Source organism: Falco biarmicus, chromosome 12, assembly GCF_023638135.1.
Source record: "Falco biarmicus isolate bFalBia1 chromosome 12, bFalBia1.pri, whole genome shotgun sequence".
NCBI lineage: Eukaryota > Metazoa > Chordata > Aves > Falconiformes > Falconidae > Falco > Falco biarmicus.
Genome location: NC_079299.1, coordinates 3,538,429 through 3,561,243, shown reverse-complemented (window position 1 = coordinate 3,561,243; position 22,815 = coordinate 3,538,429). Strand labels below are relative to the sequence as shown.

Below are 22,815 nucleotides of genomic sequence, written 5' to 3'. Positions count from 1 at the left end.
CAGGCTGAAGGTGATCTTTATGGTCTAAGAAAGCCAAAATCTCGCTGAAGTTCATAATGGTCTATGTCAAGTTGAGGGTTTTAACATCCAGCCTCTGCCCTATCTGCACTTCCAGGATATTATTTTCCCATCACAGAAAAATGTGAGGGGGTTTGAACATACTGCACTGGGCTTGTCCTAAGAAAGCAGTTTACCTTCTGCTAGGCTAGAAGTTCAATATTCCAATCTGATAAATCCACAGATCAATATTTATCATGGCATCCTTATTGGAATGGGCAAAAAGAAAGTATCAAAAGTGTCTACGCTTTTAATTTGTGTCTCAGTCTGCTGGAGCTGTGCTTGATGTGACAGACTCCAAAATCTAGAAAGCAGTGCTGCTGTGACAGGTTCAAACTCTCCGTTATCAGAACAGTGCCTGTTACATTATCAGAACAGTGCCTACTCCAAGGTGCAGGCAGATCTGGGAGAGGTGATCGAGCATGATCCACTATGGCAACTTATTTTATCTAAGGTTCTTAGACAGAGTGCTGCAAAAGTCTCAGACAGGGGAAATTAACATAAATAGGGCAGCCAGAAAGGAGCCACACATCCCTGATTTCCCATGCGAGCACCAACTGCTGCTGTAATCCTTAGAAATGAACTTCTGGGGATGATGAAACATCCTTTTTATCCTCTCTGGACTACCTGGAAGCATTCTGAGACCAAATCAGCCATGGGAGAATGACCGCCTCCTGTGAAGGTGCACGGTGGGTCAGGTCCTGTCAGGGTGTCACCACCACAAGTAATGCCCGCTGCACTGAACCAAGCATAGCTTTTGCCAGAGAAATGATACGCATTGTGTGACCAAGGACTGCAAACTATTAATAACGCTTAAACAACCCAAGCAGTCTTCAGTGCACTCGCAGCGTGTGCCAGCTGTCAAGAAAACTGCTTTGAGATGAAAGCAGGTGTAGCTACTGTACGTGTGACTCATCTCTGCTGAGGTGTGTGGCCATACCTTTGGTATTCCAACTGATCGAAAATGTGTCTGGTTTCTCTCTTTAAGCTGAAGAGAGGATATCAGTCTCCTACTCATTTCAGTACAAGACACATGACTGTATGAAAGAAATTACCATTTTTAATTGTTTTAAAGCAGTTAACAGGAGGGGTTGATCTGAGTAATTGGTTCTAATAATTTTGCGTTTATGCTTAATATTTTGTAAAAAATACATCTGGTAACTATTAAAAGTTACATATAAACACATTCAACTTTGTTCTGTCGACTAGGGTGGCACAGTTCACACGGACATTCATTCAAGTGATCCTGGCTTACGTATCATAAAGAAGATGATACATACTCCAACTTGAGTACTATTTCTTACCATTGCACCACACCTGCTGCTGCTGGGGACTGTGAAGTTGCTCCAGCAGCAGTCCCACCACCGCGTGGGGCTCCAGCCCAACTCGCTGGCCATCTGCACGTGGGTAACGTGAGCTCTGTGCGGTTTGGTGGCATTTCTCTGCAAAATTACACTTGCCCAGGCTGTGGGAAGGGCTGTCTACATTCTCTTTGGATTCTTACCTGCCAGGGGAGAGGCTTCCAGTGGTGGGGCTATACTAAGGGGGAAGTGAGTGCTGTGAGCTTCAGTGCCCTGGGGCAAGTGTGACACAGAAGATATTTAAAGTCCAGGTGAGGGGACTAGATACTGAGAGCCTACCAGAAGGCTAGGGCCATTTCCTCCTGTAGCTTTCCTTCAACAGTAACTCCTGCCTTGTGTTTGATGAGTCCAGTTGCCTGATTTAAGGGGTGGATTCTGAGATTTGGGTCCTGATTTAACCCAAGCAGCCCAGAAGCCAAGCACCTTCAAAAATATGAATCATGATGATATCAAGGTCCCTTTGCAGATTCAGGACTAAATGTGCTTCCATTGGACTCATTGGAAAATAACACTTTGCCACTGGTGCTGGAAGGACTGGACCCATTCCTGTGTAGCAAGCTACCAAGCACCGTGCCTGCACAAGCCTGCAGAAGTACATAAAAGCGCCTCCTGCTGATAAACTGTCCTAGAAGAAAGTTTAGCATTTTGGATCAAAAATGAGCACAGGGGGATGGATTCTGTCAAATACTTCCCTTATCACTGCAGTCTCCACCACCAGACTTGCACCCTACACAATTTTGCAAACACATGTAGGAGATATTTATTAGCTACCAGCACAAGCAAGATCAGTTTCCATTGCCTGGTGACAGTACAATGCTACAAGTGAAATAAAACGCTACTATTACAATAGAATCTACTAATAGTTTATGCTTCCCCTCTGTCTGGTTTTATTTTTCTTTGAAGTGTTAGGCAACTTCTGAAGACAGTGTCTGGAGTTATAACAATGATCCACTTTTTTTTTTTTTTTTTTTTTTTTTTCCCGTCATGGCAAATTCCAAGTCTTTGAGGGCATCCAGTAAAGGAAGAACTTCAAACAATTACAAAGGCTTCTGTAGGTACCAGTTCCTCATGACCTCCAGCTGCAAAAATTTGGGAGGTTCATTAGCTAGTTAGCGTGTGCATTTAAATTCTATCTAAGCACCTGAAAATACTCAATGAGCATCATTAATACCTGAAGTCTCACCGCAACTTGCTAACGGAAAATTAAAACAAACATGGAAAATTACTTTGGGAGTCTAAAAAGACCCCTCGCCCTCCCACCCCACTCTGTTGATTTGGGTAAAAGGGGTCAGCTCTAGTTTAACCGTTTCAGAAACTGTGTCCAACAACATTGTGCATGTAGACTTGACAGATAATCTGTGGTGCTTGGTTGGGTGGTGTTCCAATATCAGTGTGGCTTTCTGAGAGAAGAGTTTAAGATCACTCAGTGGTCCTGTTACCCTCCTGGATTGATAGCCAAGCACTGACCAGCTTCTCTGCAAACACAGGTTTTCCTCCAGCTACCTCCTGAAAAGTTATCAAACTTTTTCCTGTGGAATGTCTTCAGTGTGGCTCCAGGCCGGTCCAGGATGGCAGGTCCTGGTGAAAGATGGACCTACGACAGGCGGGGGCTAGAGCTGCAGCTGGGGAAAACACTGATGCTAAGACAGCTATGGAAATTTATTACTTCCCTGTAATGGAGAGGCAGTGCACTGTGCAGCGTGCATAAACCTATATGTATTATATATTTATTTATCTGCATCCATTTACTTACCTGCACTGAAGAGATTTTCTATTCAGATTTGGAGGAAGTTTATTTAATTTGCTATCAACTGCTAAGAAGCACCAAAAAGAAAAAAAAAAGAAAAAAAAAAAAAAGAAACCACTTACTTTTGTCTTTTCCAGTTTGTAAATGCACAGCAATGGCTAGGATAGGTGAAGTTTGCCTCAATCAAAGATCTAAACTTGCTTAAATCAGGAAGCTTTTTTAAATTATATGTAGACCTTGCTCTTAGCTTCTTAATGAGTTCTAATCCATGACTTGGCAGGAAACTGATTCTTGTCCTTGAAATATCCCTTTAAGAAAACACATGAAAACCTTGGTAAAAAGCAAATTCATTTCTGCTCGGCAGTGGATACGTGTTTTAGACTGTCCTACTCATTCTCAGAGTAGCGATTGGGAAGAGATCAGCTGGAAATCTACACTGAAAAGAGAATCCAGGGATAAATTAGGTGTCCCTCCAGGAAACCTAAACTAATATCCATTGTAAACAACAATCAAGTGATGCTAGTCTGGTCTGGGGAAAAAAAACCCCAAACAAATCTCATAACCTTCTGGGTAAGAATTAGCAGGACAGAAGCCATTAGTGCCATATGATACTGGGTTTAGTAGATGCCCAGCAAATGCAACAATTATCCCAGAATACTGTTACAGGTTAAAAAAGGCTGATGAAATCACAACAGAAGTTTGCTACATGACACACATCATGGGAAGGCTGCTGTGGAAAAAGCAATAAACACAAAGAGAGAGGCTCACGTGGGTGTACATGTATGAGAAGTTGGGGATATTAGGTTTGGTACTCATTTAGAAGAAAAAGAGATTAAAGAGAGACAGGGGTGACATGGTTCAAACTGTGAGAAACAAAAAATAACATTTCCAGAGGTTTAAAAAAAACACAGCCTGAAGAGAAGAAAGGGGCAAGATTACAGGAGGTTAGGGGAGATGTACCTATGTGGAAAGCAATCAGTGTGGGACAGGCTATCAAAGGCAGTGACGGAAGCAGCAGCTATGAATGTATTACAGAGAGCATCAGTGGGGCTTTTAAAAGGAAACACATTGCACAAACAGTAAACCTTGACTTGTGCCATGCAGGTGAGGAAAGGGAAGAAGAACCAAAGGTGCTCCATCACCACACTAAGAGATACTTGGGAACCTGTCCCCATGGTTCCAGGGTGCAACAGCTGGGGTAGAACATCCCCACATTTCCCTCACTGCTTCACAGACTGCGTCCCTCAGCTTGTGACAGGAGAGCGTGCTCCATTCTCTTAAGAGCAACAGTAAAAATGAGCTGTACAAAATCACCCTGCCCTTCAGCCCGTGTGTTCTTATGGCCGAGACTGATCCAGGATACAGTGTTTGCTGAGGCTGCTCTGCTCTTCATTCTCCAACAAAAGAAAGGAATTTTCCCTAATCAAGGAATTGGACTGACAATATTTGTAATTTTCTCCATGTCCCCTCCAAGGGACAGTTTCCAATTCATCTGTAACAGTACGATGCCAGGACAACATGTTATTTGATCTCTATTACCCAACACGCACAAATTGTTTTTATTTTCATATTAATGCAATACAGTGATGCCACGTGAGGGGGAGACCAGGCTTTAACAACATGTAATAAAGTTTAGACAGTCGCTATGTACATTTACACCTCTGTTCTCTGTCCTAAGAAATGAAATTAATGGCATGGAACGGCTTGGTTTGACCTCCCAGTCTGTACCCCAGGGTGGCCAAGTCTAACAGGTGCATAGGCAGCTAATCAAGCGGTTAGAAAAATGGGTGGTGGGCAAAGGTGATCTTTGTGTCCGTGCTGAGGCTTTGCATCCAGGCTCCGAAGGAAGCAACCGGACCATGAATGGTGGCAGCAGGGGAGCAAACAGACGCCGCTCCACTGCCCCGGGCTGGGGCCACGGCTGCTGCCAGCAGGGCAAGGCAGCCTGGGGGAGTGGGAAACGCTCGGAACTTCGTCAGGTCGGGCTGACAGAAGCCACGCTGTGGTCCTGAGGTTTCTCTGGTCCTGACCTGTTACTCGCAGGAGCTAAAAGCTGATGAGCCATTTTAGGCTATCGATTTCTGACTTAGACAGTTGAAGAAGTAATGAGGTTGCAACAAGCAACCTCGATTGTTTCATGGACTGACTATTGCCCTTAGTGTGCTGCCTAGTGAAAACTGTCACCTGGAGTATATGCACATGACTCAACAGCTAAACAGCAGTTTTCTGCCTAAATTCATAGACAGCACCAGTCATGGCATCGTTAAGAGCCTGTGAAGCTTTACAGGGGCTCATAATTCTGAACAAGAGCATGGGAGATGTTTTCTTTGCCTTGTTAGCTGAAAATCTTTACTGAGTCCAAACTATTATTACACTGGATGGAAATAACAAGTAAATATGAATAGGAATGTCACCTAGACTTAAAAAAACCCAAAATGCTACTGGATTTCTATCCATCTCTAAATAATTTCTTAAGTATTAAAAATTTTTCCATGAAAATTCTTCTGCTAAAATTATTTTGGTTTATCCTCACTTTTGCGCATCAACAGAAGTAAGTTAGGGAAAGTGCATTGCGTACTCCGGCGGGGTTTGTTGGTATTCTGTTAGGGATGGTTATAGATACACTGCTGCAAATCCCTGAACAACAAACACCGACGTCGTGTTGGTGCTTTAGTAACTTATTTCGCTGAGACATCACACGCAGACCTCAGCACAGAGGTTCTTCGGGATGTTGCTGTCTAGTTAGAGGCTTGATAAATTAGATAAACATGATGAACAAGACGATAAAGTGGCAGTAGGAAATCAAACCAGAAAGCATCAGTGACTGGGATACATGTTCTTGTATTATTATTGTTTGGCTGCTAGTCATCAGCCTTGACAGCAGCCGGTGCAGAGCAGCAAAGTGCTTCTGACTTCTCTTCCAATCACTTCTCCTTCCCACTGGGAGTCTCTGTTGGATTAGCAAAAATACTGACCAGCTGATGAGGTTTGAAAGGCACATACAGAAATAGCAAGAAATGGCTGGTGGAGCAGAAACCAGAGAGGGGTAGACTGATCAGCGAGAAAAGGTTTCCCTGTGCTTATATCGAACCTGATCTCTGGCTGTGCCGCGGGGGCTCGGCTGCCCAGCCACGGGTCTGCTGGAGCTCTCCTGCAGCCGCCTCGCATGGGCTTCCCGTGAAAGACAAATTGCAAGCGTAGGATGGACCACAGACATACCTTGCCCTGCGTCTGAGTCAGGATGCAGTGAGAGAACTCCTAAGGACTTCACTAAAAGCTGGTGTAAGCCACTACAGCTCCGGGAGCACCAGGAGATGATTAAATTAAACGCTACGGATGAAAATTGAAGCTATGAAACTCCAAGTTGGAAATACAGTGTATTTCTGTATAGAAGGAATATATATAGGTGTGGGAGTAATTAGCTATTTGATTTACTTGCCTACTGTCAGCGCTGAAATCCTTTAACTCAAAACTTGATGTCTTTCCAAAAGAGAAATTCTAATTCAGCCAAGAGCTGCAAACCCGAGAGAGGAATTGATTTGTGAACCTGTGTAGCCTGCACAAGGGCTAGGATGGTGCTTTCTGACATCGCCCTTTGTGTCTGTGGCTCTTTCACCTTATTTCAGTATGTGGAATGACAAAACAGAAGTTGGCATTCAGTGACTGTAGAGCACTGGTTCAGGAAGATCAGGAGTTAAAACATTCTGACGCTCATTCTAATGAAGCGTGGCAGTCAGTGACACAAATTTGATTGCAACAACACTATTTGTCCCAGCAAAGATATGATTATGGGTCAATCATTCCTGTGAGTGAAAGCGTATTCCTGATGTAGTCTGCAGTGACAGATGAGTAAGAAGGCTCTTCTTTCATGATCTCAGTCAGGATAAAAAGGAAGTTTCCCATCTATAGAATAGTGGGTGTATTGGTAACGGAACAGAAAACTTCTTACAGAAATAACCTGGTGTTAGAAATTGAACTATCAAACAAATCTGAACTACAGCCAAATCCATTTGATAAACCTCCAGAATACGACTGAGAAAGCCTCTGATGAACTGGTGAGAGTTTTTTTGTCTCACGAGTTACAGAGACTCCCATGTCTCTGTGGCAGCTCTTGTGTGCTGTGGCTCGTGCTCAGAAACACAAGCAGTTGCGGCACTCACAGGCATTTTCAGACCCCATGGCAAGCCGTGGCTTGAAGCGATGGCTCTGAGATCCATGAGCATCCTGCTGCTGAATTCCCTCCTGCTGAGAGCTCACTTCCCAGCTTATCACACACCCAAGGCACTCCGCTGTAACCGCATGAGATATCTCATACCTCTCTCCGCAGGGGATGGGACACCGCTAGTCCTGTAGGGTAGGGGGCTTATCTTCAGAATATTAAGCTTCAGAGATGCAGGGGCAGACCTTCACTGGTAAGCAATTCAGATTTAAGCTACGAGGACCCCCTCACCTAGTCGTGATTTTGCTCAAGCAAAAAACTAACAGCATTTTTCTCTGGGAAAAAAAACCCAAAGTAGAACTACTCTTACAGAACTTAATCAGCTGTGGAGAGGAATCTGGATCTAAACCCTCGGATCTAAATACTCCCAAAAACTTGAGGACAAAGTGGAAACATGGATTTAGACTGAAATTTCAGTTATGGCTTCAACTTTGGTTGTTTTGGTGTTGGTTTGTGGGGGTTTTTTTTGTTTTTTTATATTCAGAACTACACCCCCAGTTTTGAACTCCAAGGTTTGTGAGATGTTGAAATCCAGACTGGCATTCACATGTTCTTCTCTGTTCTTTTCTAGGGAGTGACTAATGAGAAAAACAGTATCTGAATGTTACTTACAAAACAACAGGCCCATTGGCTCCTTGGAAGACCTCATCCGGTAATTTTTCCAGGTTGCGATTATCACTTAGATTTCTGAAAAACAATGATATTTATGCTAAAACAATCTGAGATTAAGAAAATAGCTTGCAGCATTTACTACCTTCTGATGATTGCTTTTCAAAATAGTAAACAACAGAGATAGTTACAGCTCATCCAGGCAGGTTCCATTGAATGCATGATTCTCAATTTCCTGAATCCCATTTTTATTCAGCCATCTGCAACAGAGAAAAAAAAAAAAAAAAAAAAAAAAAGTTGTGTTCTTATTCACGCTTCTTAACTAAAATGTAATCCAAATCAGTGAAAGGGATCTCAAATTTATTTATTTAATAAAATAAATGATTAATCATTTAATTAATTATTAAATGGATATTCAAATGGTGGCATTTCTACGAATGCTAGGTTGTAAGATCCCATTAGCTGGAGGAAGGCTTTGGAGATGACAGACATGAATGGGGCAGGTGAGCAGGACCTTCGGGGACAATAGCCGGAAGTAGTTTCTGAAGCAAGGGTGGATCTGATGGAGATGCTGCCCTGCTGATGGCTCCCCTGGGAAGGCTGCCGCAAAGTCAGCCAGGCTCTTCCAGGTTAATCCCAGGAAGGGTGAGACCAGGATCTTTTCTACCAGTGCCATTGGTGCCACTTAGTTTTACTTTTTGCAAGATGCTTTTGAAACACAGGGTCATGGCTTAACCTTTGCCAGTTATTAGAAACAAAAACCAGACCGCTATCTGCAGTGGTCTCATGTCGGCTGGGCAGGCGGGGGTGATGCTGACTGTCAGCGAGCAGGGCAGAAGCATGGCGGGGTGGTAGTGGTGCCAAACTGCCCGGGGAGCAGCGGATTCCTCCTACATCTGCTGCCTCAACAAATTATGCTGCCTGTCTGCTCTTCTGCCCCAGTCCTGCCTCCCCGGGTTCCTTCCCCCAAGAGGAGACACAGGTAGTAAACCTGGAAATTGAAGCTCCTGGGGCTTTCTGCCAAGTTTTTACTGTAGTACATTATCTAATTAACATTTAACGTCCTTCCCTCTCTTCCCTTCACAGTCCTAAAAATTTACATTTGGGTCAGTTATATTTATCATCTTTATGGTGCAATCTTTCACCTCGCTTTAAACGTCACTTTGCAACTCACGCCCTCTCCAAAAGGCAATGACAGGTCTGATTGATAGCAAAAATGGCCTGATTTAATTAAACTGTCAGCAAACCTGGATGTTTGGTTTCTAATCCACACTGAAAGCTGAGCATGCAGGTGACCCACGTGTCTAAGGTCTGAGGTGGTGAGCTAAGGTCAGCATGAAAATCAGTTATGGGTCTGGCTGGAAGAATTATCCTTTTGACCATGACAGGCAGATGTACATAGCTCCACGTCTATAATGTCTGTCAGGTCAGATCAGCAGAGCTGTCACCGTCCCCTTTGCTTGCAAGCACTATTAGACATGAGTGAGCAGGCACAGAGGAGAGACATGCCCCTGCTTATAATATTTAAAACATTTATTATATTACATTGATCTTGCCCATTCGTAGCTGCCAGGCTGATATATATTAGTACAGTATTAGCACGTACCGCGCTCCCTCACTGAACATGATACTAACGTGATGAGATACTAAGGTTGTAAAATCAGAGTCAGTCTTGCCATACAGTGTGGACCGTACACTTCTGTCACCTGGCTAATTGCATTCAAGTAGTAAAAAGAGAAAAAAAGAAAGAAACCCCCGACCCTATAATCCCAAGACCTCATAATACCACATATAGACAAGTTCTATTTAAGACAGGTTCTCCCCCCACTTCAGCCAGCATCCTTACTGACTTCACTAACTCTCATGTTAGGAACGAGTGACAATGGAGGCGGAGATGCAGAGCTTGGACATATGGGCTTTTACTCACCATTTCATGGCTATTACAGTATTTTTAAAAGACACTTAGAAACTCACCCCGTGCAGGAGGCCACTGCCCCTGAGGTACTATGCACCCCCTATTTCAGGGCAGGAAAGCTCTATTTTAGGCTCTAAGTGGCACGCAGACCTGGAAGCAAGGCGAATTACTTCCATAAATTCCTAGTACTTTTTTACCAAATGTATCCATAGTTCCAGCCTGTGCTGATCCCTTGCACAGCACAAGGTCACATGCAGTCCAAATTACTGGTTTAAATATACGTGGAGCCTGCCACAACTGAACCTGCTAAAATTGTGCCTCCCTAGAATACGGGAGTTTAATGGGTCCTGGGTGTTTTTAATGCCATCTTGACATGCCTGGTTTCACAAAAGGAGGTTGCTGTACCGGTAGCTTTCTATTGCATTGCATAGTGACTCCAGTTTTGTATAGTAACCCAGCAGATTTGGGTCTAAACTGCGGTAAGTTCACCACAGCACAAGGAAAGCCTGATAAGGGACCGTCAAAAAGCACACGTAGGGCCTCTGCCCAAGGGACAGCTACACTGAGCCGGTGGGTGGTGGCACAGCTCTTGCTGCTCCTGCACGCACCAGTAGGCGTGGGGAGCCCCTGGCACTGGGGCCGTTGCAGAGGCAGAGCAAAACAGCTGGACGAGGACATGGTCCCCATCCCCAGGCCAGTTCTGCTAGCAAACCAGCAGCCTTAAGTCCTCCGAGAGAACTGTCCTTCAGCGCCCAGGCAGTAATCATAGAAGCAATGAGACATCCTGGGGAGAAAGGGGAAGCCAATTTCATGGTGCTCGAGTGGCACAGAGAGGTCAAATCACAGTAAAAATCTGAGATATTTATCTCACGCCTTAGTGGTATTATGGAAACAGATACAGCGCTTGTTGCACAGCACTCTGAAAGCACGAAGTCCCACCTGAGTAGCAAATATCATTGCAGGAGAAAAAGATAAACCAGTGCATTTGGGGTATCATTACTTGAACATATATTTGAGAAAACTGTGCGCGTTTAAAACTTCAGGGAACTTGATGCAGACGGAGGTTGTGCATAACTGATGGGGAAAAAGGTGAGATAACAGCCGAGTGACTTGTTACTGGCCTCTTTTCAAATATTGATGGTCTGACCTTGCTCCCACCAAAATCAACGTAAACGCTATCAATCAATTGGATCTTGCTTGTTTACTTCAGCATACGAGGTAAACTGCACGCACGCAGTGGGGAATTTTTCCAGTCTGGCTACTGGCTAGGTGAAACGAAGGCAGTTTGTTAGCCAGCAAACATATATGTTTTGATATACCGACAGAAAGAATCAAAGGAGCCAGTTAGTTCATTAAAATGCATGACTGTTCAAGTCAAATGTAGAGCCATCTAACCATGCAGCTTGAAACTGCATTGTCAACCAGCCTGTGTCAATGCCTTAACACCGTGTACAAATATCCTGCATTTCAGCAGCATCTACATATATTTTGCCTGAGTAATAAATGTTTTTGAATGATGTGTCTGACTGTAAATATTTATGAGTCGTGCCACCCTTTTGAACACAATTTGTATCACATGGAGCTGTTGTTGTAGGTGGAATATGTTTAACCTTGGCATCAGTAATTACTAAATTTGCTCTATGCTGTGCTTCTCAAATAAAGAGCAGGACTAGAACACAACAACAACAAAAAAACCCAAACCACAAAACCATTCATTTTTCATGGCAGGGAAAGAGAATACTGAGATTTAAGGGGTAGGGGAGAAGTCTAAAATCTCAAATTGAATGTGGAAGCATATGAAATAGTGCCCATCCCCTGGTTTCCTTGACCCTATTCTGGGAAAGAAATGAGCTAACAAGGAGAATAATGTACTTGCAATGTCTTACTCACAGAATCACGCTTTCAGAACTCAGGCCTGTGAATGAATTTCTTTCAATTGTACGTATATTGATATTGTCTTGAATATCTCTGAAAAATAAAATAAAACAGAAACTACACCATTTTGTACCTCTGTGACCCTTTCAATATGATGTACTACTTCATTTACTACAAATCAAAATACTACAGTATTTTCCCTTATATTCGATCTGAGGAAGTGTTACAGGCAGAGGGTAATGACTTAAGGTTTGAAGACATTTTTTCACAGCACAAACCTTCCTGATAAAAAATGCCGGAGCACAGCATTTCCAGCACCCCCATACCTTCCTCCCAAACAAGCTGAAGTCATTCAGATGCGTAAAAGCTTGGGTCTCCCAACCCTGAGGCGGATGACATCGTTCCTCCCGCAAGCCTGCTACCCAGAAAATACAAGCCGAGGGGCTGCGAGGCCACCCCTTCCCGCAGCCTCCCTGCCACGAGAAGGGAACACCGTTAGCCTTTTGGGCCTGCTGCAGGGGGTACCTACCAGTCCAGCAGTCACCCCCCTGCCCATGCCAGCAGGATTGCTTATAATCTTTTTCTGACGATGTGGGACCCCTGTCAACACGGTCTGTTGGGCTGACAAGCAGGAACGGCAGATATACATTCTGTTGCTTGCTCAAAATAGACCACAAATAAGTTAAATAGTATTACTCATGATTTAGACTGGGGATATGGTTGTTTTCACGCTGTTTCTGTTGGAAAGCATGGAACGAAATTAATTATCTGCAAATCTCGAAATTAAGTGTGGCTCCAGAATTATCTCATGCTGACAGTCGAATGCAGCCACAACTCTGCATTAAGTGACATTTACATAGAGGCCCCGTCCAGCAAACTGAGGGCAGCAGAGGTGGGAATAGGGAGGGAGCACGGCCCCCATACAGGTGAGGTGTACCCCTCTGCTAAGGACCTGCATGAGCCCTTTATAGACATCAACAACTCATCAAGACCTATCTTTGGGTCTTAAATATTGGCACAAAGGAAGCCAACAGGAATTTTCTTATTGACCTCAGTGAGGCCAGGGTTGGAGCCAAGGTCTAGTTTAGGGCTCCAGCAGTACTGAGGGTTGCTTATTCTTACGGGAAAGTGAGGAGTTTCATGTGCAAAAAAACACAAACCACTTGCTCAACAGGACAAAATATTCAAGTCTAGTTAAGACTAATGATAAACATACAAGTATACTGGAGGAAGGCTCTGTAGCTCCGTGTCTGTTGCATTTACTTGATGGTTTCAGGGAGCCCTGAAGTTCTCAGGGTTATGTACGTCAAGCATATTACAGAAATGTATTTATTTTACATGTGTGTATACTATAGTCAGGCATCCCCCTCTATGTTTTCTATGCATTCTTATTTATATTAATGGTCATTGCTAAGACAATTGCAAGGATTAATTTTTCTGCAGCTTGAAATCTTCTAATCAAAGATGTGAACATGCAGAACTTTGCCTGTGTGTTAACAATAGATCTTGTCGAAAGGATGAGACGAAATAGCTGGTTATTTCCTGGGTTTTCTGCTTTAAATTATACTAAGAACTGATTGAAAAATGTATGTCAACATATTTTTCAGTGAAAAAAAATCAAACTTTTTCTGACGTGTATTTTTCACAGAAGAAAAAGTGCTTTAATAGAAAAACAGCCCTCCTTCACACAAAATTTTACACAAATATTTTTTTTCCTTGTTGGCACTGGAATTTTCCATTGAAAAAAATATTTTGTTCTCTGAACAGCTTTACTACCAGTGAAAACACATGAGCATAGCAGAGGTATTTTCCCATGGGTTGGTTGGGGTTTTTTGTTTGGTTTTTTTTTTTTCCCCACCCCGTGATGTGGCCACTTCTCCACAGAAAACAGCTCTGAGACCAGCAATTCTTCCCATGCTGGCCAGAGAACTGTCACCAGGTGGCAACAAATTTCCACTGCCACCAGCCTGGTTTGTATTTCAACTGGTGAAAGAGGAGTAAAAGGCTGTTACCCATCCCTTGGGCCATCCAGGTAACGCTCTTAGCAAAGGAAGAGCGGTCTGTAAAGTGGAAATTACAATGCTTTGTAGAAGGGAGACCTAGAGAGAACTGAGACCTTTCGGGCCATATTATCAGCAATGCCTGCAAAATGACAACCCAGAATGCTACCGTGAAGATAATAAGCAAACACAAGTGGAATCACTTCTTGAAAGGTTTTGTTGGAGCAGGAGGACATTCAGAGGGAACTTTTAAAAAGTGAGAAGCAGATGTTCAAACTTACAGTAGAACCTTCTGGAAAGAGTGCACCTTATGGACAGCAGGTAGAAACCGGAGGCCAGTGTTTGATATTAACCTAAGGGGGAGAGAACAGATTATTTGCTCTGCCCTAGGAATGAAGCAATGATTAACAAAGAAGAAAGAACATTGGACTTCAGATGGCAGCTACAAAAGGCAGAGTTTAGCCAAAAACCCGGGCGTTGCCCATAGGAAACTTGACATTGTAACGTAAAACGGTTTTCCTCCAAAGCACAAGGTGAATTCTGCCCTGCTGAAGTCAAGGGAGAACCACCCCCCCTTGGGTAATTACACAGTCCCTCCCAATAATCTCAGGAAACTGTTGGTGGTGTTAATTTCCCAGCCATTTTCTAAGAAATCAGCTGCACTGACTGAATTATTTTCAGTCATGAACTATTTTCATAGTAGCTCTTTTAAGACAAAAGTATCAATTCACACATCACAATTTTAACCTTCTACTCTAATAGAGGGTATATTAATTCCACTGGAAATAACAATATTCCCTGAAAGCAAGAGAGAATTAGGATACTTTATTCCCCAGCACCTCAATAGCAAGGAACCGAACGCACGGGAATGTTTCAGCAGTTTGTGTGACTGGAAATGGGTCTGAGCCTCCGTATTTAACTACCTCCACCCTACCACCACGTCGAGCATCACTGGCCTCTGCGTTGTGGTCCCCGTCCGGAAAACGCCACCCCAGAAATGCTGACTCTGCAGGACAACCCTTTGCCCACAGCCAGCAAGGAAACACGGTCACAGGTATCCACAGAGCTATACTACACCTAATTTAAGAAAATATTGTTATACGGAGCATCAGCAAGCGCAAGACAAACATGAGATTGCCATGGAGCCGGAGGTGGTTGGTCGCTGCTGGTGTCTGGAAGGAGGGCTGAGCGCTGGAGGTGCAGGAGGAGCTGGGCTGAGCTGGGCTCTGACCAGCTGCGAGCTCTTCCCAGCCACCAAAATATCTCATTCTGATGCTACCAAACAAAGCGAAAATTTTGGTTCTTGAAAGTTGAATTATATCTTTGTATTTTTAATATGTCAGGTAACAGAGGTAGTAGCCTTTCACTGAGAATATTGGTTCCCTAAAGAACGTATTAGTAGTATATGGAAGGTAATTTTGTTCCTAACACTTAAACAGAACAATATTTTTTCATTACTGGATGTGATTATTTTTTTTTCCCCAGATTCATTCCTGAATAGTTAGATGGTGGTGAACGGGACTGGTTGAGGCTGGAAAAAAGTAACAGTGTTCATTTGTTGTTTATTATGAACCTAGATTATTTCAGGAGAGCTGCAACCTTTCAGGTTTCATAATTTGAACACCTCTATGGGACAACCAAATCCTCCATTTGGGCACTCAGGGTGACACACAGGTCCATAAAATAGTCATTCACTTGCATAATCACTGCTCTGAGCTCCCTGAGGTGGTATCTGGATATCCTCAGATGCTGAAGAGTCAACTTGTTACCCGTCTCATAACAAAAAGCAATGCGTTATATGCAGGAAAAAGAAGTATAGTGAATATTCAAGAAACCAGTTTGGGAGAATTCCTGGCATGTCATGACTGTTTCACCTCACGAGCCAGAGTGGTCTGACATTGCATTAGCTTAAAAATAACAGCTGCCACATGTGACCAGGAAAGCTCTACCAAAATGCCTTTGAAAAACCATTACCTGTAGTTAAATAGAAAGCACGATTATTGATGCAGGTGGATTTCACAAGGCCCTTATTATTTAAAGTACTTCTGCAGTTATATTTTGTAAAAAGAGTTAGCTGAAAAAAATTAGAAGCAATAGAAGAACCTGTAGCTCCCCCCTTACAGTATTTTAAAGTATGCTCTCTAAACTCCTGGAGATGTACAGGTTTTTAGTTGAAACCTGCCTTTAATTTTACATGAGTCATATGCTAAAAATTCATGCAATTCGTTTTATGAGGCCCTTGTTAAATGCGAATTATGGCACGCATTTCCTTTAGTGGGGAAATGAAGAAGCAAACTGCTGCCAAGTTGTGTGCGGCTGTTGCAGGACAGAGAAGACATGAGCAGCTTTCCTTTCTACAATACTTTCCCAAGAAAACCTCAGTCCTCACGTGGCAGTCATGAAAGGCGGCGGTACTCTAAGGTATGCTATCCCAGCACTGCTCCCAGTGGCAACTTACTCCCGACGTACCAAAATGCCACACTGGTTAGCAGGGCTTCCACCATGCGTGTGTGAAAAAAGACATTCAAGGTGATGCCATAGTCCCGGGCTTTCCAGTAAGCCCAAAGTGTTCAGGGCTTAGTTTGTACTGGTGCCAACCGAACATCATGAGGCGAAGAGGAAAGTGTCTTTGACAAATCCTTATGTATTGAAGAACGTCTACAGGTGGCACAAAGCTCTGATTGCACAGAGGCACAGAACAGTGATTAGGAGCAGGAGAGGATGTTCTTTTAATTAATTGCAGAAAAAAGAAGTAAAAAAAAATAATACTTGGCTAGACTGCAGCCTAGACCTTCCCTCTCTTTTTATTCAACCAGCAAATCTCCAGAGGCCTTTAAGTGGATAATCTTGTTAGAATGTAGATAATCCAATTTACTGAATATCTTTCCTGCAGGACAGTTTTGTCAATATATTTACCATACAATGTATACATCCTTAGGAGCCTCACTTTAAACAAGTGTCCTCTTTAATCTTTGTTATAACCAAGTCCCCCATTGCCATGCATAAACAGCTCGGTAAGAACCTGTTTTTCGGATGGCTGATGGCTGCTTTCCAAAGCATTAATTGTCTTTCTGAAAAGGCTTACCGCAGTCAGCACTTAAGAAAACATAGCACCATGATCAGTGGAGGAAAAAAAAGAAAAAAAAATCTCGCAGAAACTAGTTCCTGGAAGATTCTGGCTGCTTATCTCCAGATGTAGCATCACGTCTGCTCTTTTTTTACACCAAATTGGTAGAAGCTATTCTGACAAAACTGAGAATACAGTTTACCTCATCAATTTATTGTGAGTATTTGCTAAATTGCAAACCCAAGGTAGGCAGAGATAAATACAACATCACTCAGGGAGCATTATTTTTGTGTCCCTTAATCATGCTGGTTACTTTATCCTGCATGTGAGCCTGACTCCAGCAGGAGATTTCTCTGCCTTACGTGCCCCAACCTCACAGGCTAAGCTGAGCCTGCAATCCACAGCACTCGCTTCTGGGACAAGGTCTTTAAGCGCGAGGCAGCTGTGCAAAAGGAGCGAGGGCAGCCTCACTTCTTTTGATTGAAGAGCCGAGTCCATGCAAAGGGTCATCGATTTTGTGGGCCTCGCTGCATCTGCAGCAAACACAGGTTTGGATTTAGGAACCCTACCCGCTACACGTGTCAGGTCCTCCGCAAAACAGCAACAGGCAGGTATAAGTAGCCACAAGGCTTCAGACTTGGGCTCTGCTCTCCACCATGCACACTATTTTGCAGATGAAACACATGCTTTTGCAACCTCTTTCCCCTCCCCTCCAACAACCCAGTAGTATGCCCTCAAAATTAATCTGGAAGGAGTGTTATGCTTAAATCTTTCTATCTTAAGCTGAGATTGCTTAATGCAGGACATCCATGACACATCCACTGTAAAAAAACACCAAAGGACACAGGTTACACATGAGAACTAATTTTTGAAAGAAAATAGGTTTGAAAAGCCATCACTGCATTATTAAACAGAGACTGCCACAGGTCTCCCTAATGAGAGCCAGATAAATAATCTTGTACCCATGAAAAGGTCAATAAGGTACCATTTTGAAGCAGTCTGGCTCTTTGGCATATATCCAAGAAGACCAATTAACAATTCTCTTCACTTCTTCTAAAAGACTGGTAAGAAAGTAAAGGTTGCATTTTTCTAGAAGGTTTAGAGTATTTGCATTTTTTTAAGCATTTCCCCCCTCTTTAGTGTTTTTGCCATACTAGTAATGATGATGCAGGAAACAAAGGGAGTGGGGTGAGTGGGAAATACATTTGTACCCAAGCTGAAAGAGATAGAAGCATATTAATGTTCAACAGCTGGCAGCTGTAACGAGCCCGTAAAGCTGATGAGAGGACTGACATGGCTAGCCAGAACTTTTTGCCTGCCCATAGGTAAGACCTATTGGTTATACAACTATTTTTGAAAGAGCACAGAGGAAACATTGCAAGCAACAAGTTGAAAAAGTCATTAAACTGATGGGCTATGGTGCCCAGGCTCAGTCTCAGGCATTAATACTCCTTAATTTTTCTCTTTTAGGGTCTAGCTATACCTCTTTACGCTGTGATATGGGGGTGCCCATGCCAGCTGTTCTGACTGGTGGGGTCAGGCCAGGAAGGGCTGCAAAGGTTTACAGTGGGGTCTATGGCAGAAGGTTGGGCCAAGGACCTCTCTGAGTACAGGGCTTCCATCTCCAGCTCTGCTGCCTTGATGTGGACTGTTTGGGAAGCTGGCACGGACACCAGCTGGGAAGAAGATACACAACACGGGCAACAGGAGTACGTCCGAGTGGGACCAGCATCAGGTTTGCTTTTCCACTCACACACAACCCCGCACAGAGTTGGACAGAATCTCCTAGTCTGTTTTGTGATGAGGAAATTATGAAAGCACTTGCTATTCCTTCCTAACTTGCAGTAGTTAGTGGGAGAATTTAGGCTGTGACATACAAAGTTTTTTGAGTTTCCCTTCAGGGCCTTAAAATTTTTATCATTTCTCAAGTAGCTGTTGGTAGCATTTCTACCCACACAGGTGCTGAACCCTTTTCTCAATTGTTTTAAACTCTCCCACACGTCTACAACCATTTACTTCTGTATTGTGTAAAAAAACCCAAATCAAAACCACAACAAAAAGAACCCAAAACTGAACACTAAACCCATCAACCCATTAACTCCCCTGAGCATCTTGCCTTATATTTTCACAAACTGACCCTTCCTCGTACGCTCTGGCAAGGTGAATACCAGGACTGGGGTACCTTTACCAGCTGCTATTTTGCAGCCTGCTGTCAAGGTTTCTGCTTTCTCTTTAGCAGTCCTGTTCTTTCAAAAAGTACCACTTTCTGCCTTTTCAAGGGAGAGGTTCTAAAGGGGCAAGTGAGTGAAACAAGGGGATGGAGACAATAGCAGCCTTTCCTACAGGAACGTGCCTAGAGAGAGCACGAAGGTATGGCTACGTAGGGAGGGTGACCTGAGCATGATGTGACTCAGCATCACGCTCGGCTCGTTGCTAGTTTGAACGCTCCTATGGGGACTTCGTGTCCTGCTCCCGATCCCTGTGGTGTGAATTGATGTAGCTGCAGTGAAGCCAAAAGCGTTGCACTGATTTATACCCCTAGCACAGCCACCTCAAACCTTGTCATTAGCGCAAAAGACACATTTATCTGTTCAGAGACTCGGAGCCACGAAGCTTGCACCTTTTGTACTATTTATAGTCATACAAGAGGGTTGTGGGTATTTTTTGCCTCCTGGAATGAAGGCACAGAGGGGATGCAGCATAAATCCATTAGTGGAGTAAACACCAAAGCTTAATTTTATCAATTTAAATTAGAGAAAAGCTTTGTCACAAGAATGAATGTGAATTAAGTGGCCATGAATAAAATTAGAGGAAATATTCTAGTCACCAAATCATTGCATTTCTGGAAAAGCCTCCCCTGGAAAAAAAAGAGAGAAATTAGGGAACTGTGGAGTGCATCAAGAATGTCAATAAAGCACTTAATTAATGGGATACATGAAGTGGAACCAGTAGGAAATAGGATACAGTAGCCTGGAGAGTCTCTTCCAGTCCTGTATGCCCACAAGAGAGAAAACCTTCAAAAATACTCCAAATATATTTTCCTCTGATTTCATCTGGCTACTAAAACTAGCTAAAGAGGAGTGGGGAATAGTTAGACAAGCAAACCTCTATATTTTTAATCTGTTGCTTCTATAGATCACAGTATTGCTGCTACAGCTGAATTTTTATACAGGTAGTATCTATGAATGTTTGAGTCAATGCATATAGGAGCATGGAATGACAAAATGTTCAAACAAGGGAGCATCCACTAACATCAAGAGAAAAACTTCCACTACCAGATATTTAAAGTGGGGATTTACCTGTTCCTCATGACCTATAATTTCTGTGCCCCACATCTAAAAAAATCACTGAAATGAGTGTGTTCATTAGTGCATTCATATTTCTTCTTCTTCTTCAATTTTGTATGAGATCAACGTGCTCTCACACTTTCTACCCACCTGTACACCTGACAACTGTACGACCCATAGCAGCTTGTTCTGGGGACTTTACATGGGGTAAACAAACATTGTGGTTTTGTTCATAGGTAGACAGAACTACTCAAAGACAGCAGTCACTGCTGAATGACTATGACTTGAAAGGAGAAAGGCGCTGGATTTTTCCTCATCAAGATGCAGGCTTACAGCTTTATTTCCCTACTGTTAGGAAAATCTGTGTTTCAGTTACGCACATACAAAAGTTAATCAAGATGCCTGGTGGATTTGATAAAGCAGGTACCAGTCAAAATAATACTGGGGAGAGCAACAATCCTACCACAACTCTAACCCCATATTCCACTTCAATGAGAGTTCAGACTATAATGGTTTGTGTAGCACTAAATAGTCCTTATCTCTAAAAAGTGCAAATCTTACATCTCAGATCTTCAAGTTCAAATCCAGAGGAATGCCTCTTGGCATTTTTGAGCCCAGAACCTGTCAGATACTAGTGATTTTCAGAGACTTTAAACACTCATTAGTTTACTGGGAGCTATGCTGATTAGACCACTGACCTGATTTCATCCCGTTTTTAAGAAATATCTAACCGGGCAATTAAGCACTTTTATGTACTCCAATGTAGAGATGGTGATCAGGCTCCTTGGATAAGTAAGGAAAACAAGGCTTATAGTATGAGCAAGGCTTCTGGTATAAGTCAGGAAAACAGGACCTGGGTGCACGTGCTCGGGTGGATGGACACACAGAAGTTTCGTTGATATCTGCTGGGTGTATAAGCTGTTGTTCAGCAAAGAGCGCCATGGGGCTTATTTAAGCTACGGCGATTAAACCCAGTTACTGTTAAACTGAGCCCATTGCACGTCGTTGGGGGTTTAGCGCAGAGGAGAGATTATTAGTCATGTTAAGGTCACGCGCTAAAAGCTTTGAAAATATTTGTAACAGTTTATTTTAAGGATAGATTCAATTATCACCGACTTCTGATGGCAACCCCATGGGGCCAGATGTAGCAACCACAGCTGTGCAAACAGCGCTCTTGAGCAGGCTGGCAAAGACCCACAGCAAAGAGAGGGGAGAGAGGTTTTGTCCCAAAGGTCTCAAGAGGAGTTTCAGCCTAAACCTGGTTTTGTAGACATAAGAAAGGCCCGGCTCCTCTTCTCCTCGCTCCGTTTCAACCTGTTGCTTAGAAAGGCTGAAGGATCTTGCACATGGAACTATGCCATGGAAGGTATTACCTCCAGCTTTTCTGAGCACTGTGTGCGGGTCTGGGAGTAAAAATGTGGATCGGCAATATGCAACTAGTAACAAGGAAAGGGCATAATCCTGTTTATCACCAACGGGTTAGACAGTAACGCATCTGTATCATTCAAAATGACCGTAGTACTTGCAAAGAACAAAAGATCTTACAAATATCTGAGGCTCGGAAGGTGTTGGAAGGCACCTGGATCAATGTACACGAGTTTGTTGGCCTTCTCAATTCTTCTGCAAAGAGGAAATGAAACATTAGAGGAAATGTGTCAATATATTGATCTGAAAATATTTATGGCAGCCCCATGATGTAGTGGTAGTATATGCTAAGATTTTCTTTTTCACAGCAGAAGATCTACATGATTTCTGCCTATCACGGACTGGCAGACCACATCACCTTTTGATATTGGCAATGGTTTGAGGATAAGTTTCAGGCTGACTAGGGAAAGAAAGGGACAGTTAGATAAGAAGATGGAAAAGACAAAAGGAGATTTCAAATGTTCTTGTATTGCTAGAATTCTTCAGAGTTTACCTGAACCAAAATGCCTTTTGTACTTGCATATAACGAATTTTTATAATTGTCTCCTTTGAATTTAGATCGCTCATTACTTACATTTCATGTAGTTTGGGAAGATTGGAAAACACATTTGCTTCTATGACCTCCAAGGCATCATTCTGTGAGATCTCTCTGAAAAATAATTTGAAAGTCAAGATATTTCAAACCACAGTGAAGCAGAGAAGGGAGAAGTGAAAAATGCGCAAGGAACTTCTTCCTAGATGACCGATAAGTTTTAAAACCAAGGTGGAGACCAGATAAGAAAACAGACCCCAGGAACACTGATGAGATGCCACCGAGGCAAACACCAACAGTTAGGAACAGACATCTCCGAGCCTGAGGTTTGTGTCGGTAATAGCGGCCCTGCCCCTCCTGCTGGCACTGCTCCCTGTGCGTTGGCAGTCAGGCTCTACCCACCGTGGGCTGCTGGATGGCTGACATCGCTAACTGCCAATAGAGATTTAATGACATTTTTTAACTGGGTGAAGGGGGAGTGAAAGGTGACTGAAATAAAACCAGCTCAAAAGTTCCCAGGAAACATGACTCAACTTCAGCTGTAGGACATGCTGCCCTCTTGACCCAGTGCAAACTACAGAGTGTAAAAGGAGGCCACCAGCAGCCCCATCCTTATTACATGGAGCTGGAGACCACAGGCATGAAGAAGTCTTCCACACCTTGGAGAAAACCCCCTCTGATCTCAGCTCTATACAGTTAATGCCCGCTTACAGCCACAGGG

General features: G+C 43.2%; 1 protein-coding gene across 1 annotated transcript in view; it reads right to left on the bottom strand.

The window, feature by feature from the left end:
- The window catches only part of FSHR (follicle stimulating hormone receptor), an 84,235-nt gene that overhangs the window by 7,177 nt on the left and 54,243 nt on the right, over positions 1 to 22,815 (bottom strand). The window contains exons 3-9 of the mRNA XM_056357678.1: positions 22,137 to 22,211; positions 21,683 to 21,757; positions 14,065 to 14,136; positions 11,799 to 11,876; positions 8,185 to 8,253; positions 7,997 to 8,071; positions 3,288 to 3,473 (exon numbers count right to left, since the gene is read on the bottom strand). Coding sequence (XP_056213653.1) covers positions 3,288 to 3,473; positions 7,997 to 8,071; positions 8,185 to 8,253; positions 11,799 to 11,876; positions 14,065 to 14,136; positions 21,683 to 21,757; positions 22,137 to 22,211 — 630 coding nt within the window. The remainder of the gene's footprint in view (positions 1 to 3,287; positions 3,474 to 7,996; positions 8,072 to 8,184; positions 8,254 to 11,798; positions 11,877 to 14,064; positions 14,137 to 21,682; positions 21,758 to 22,136; positions 22,212 to 22,815) is intronic.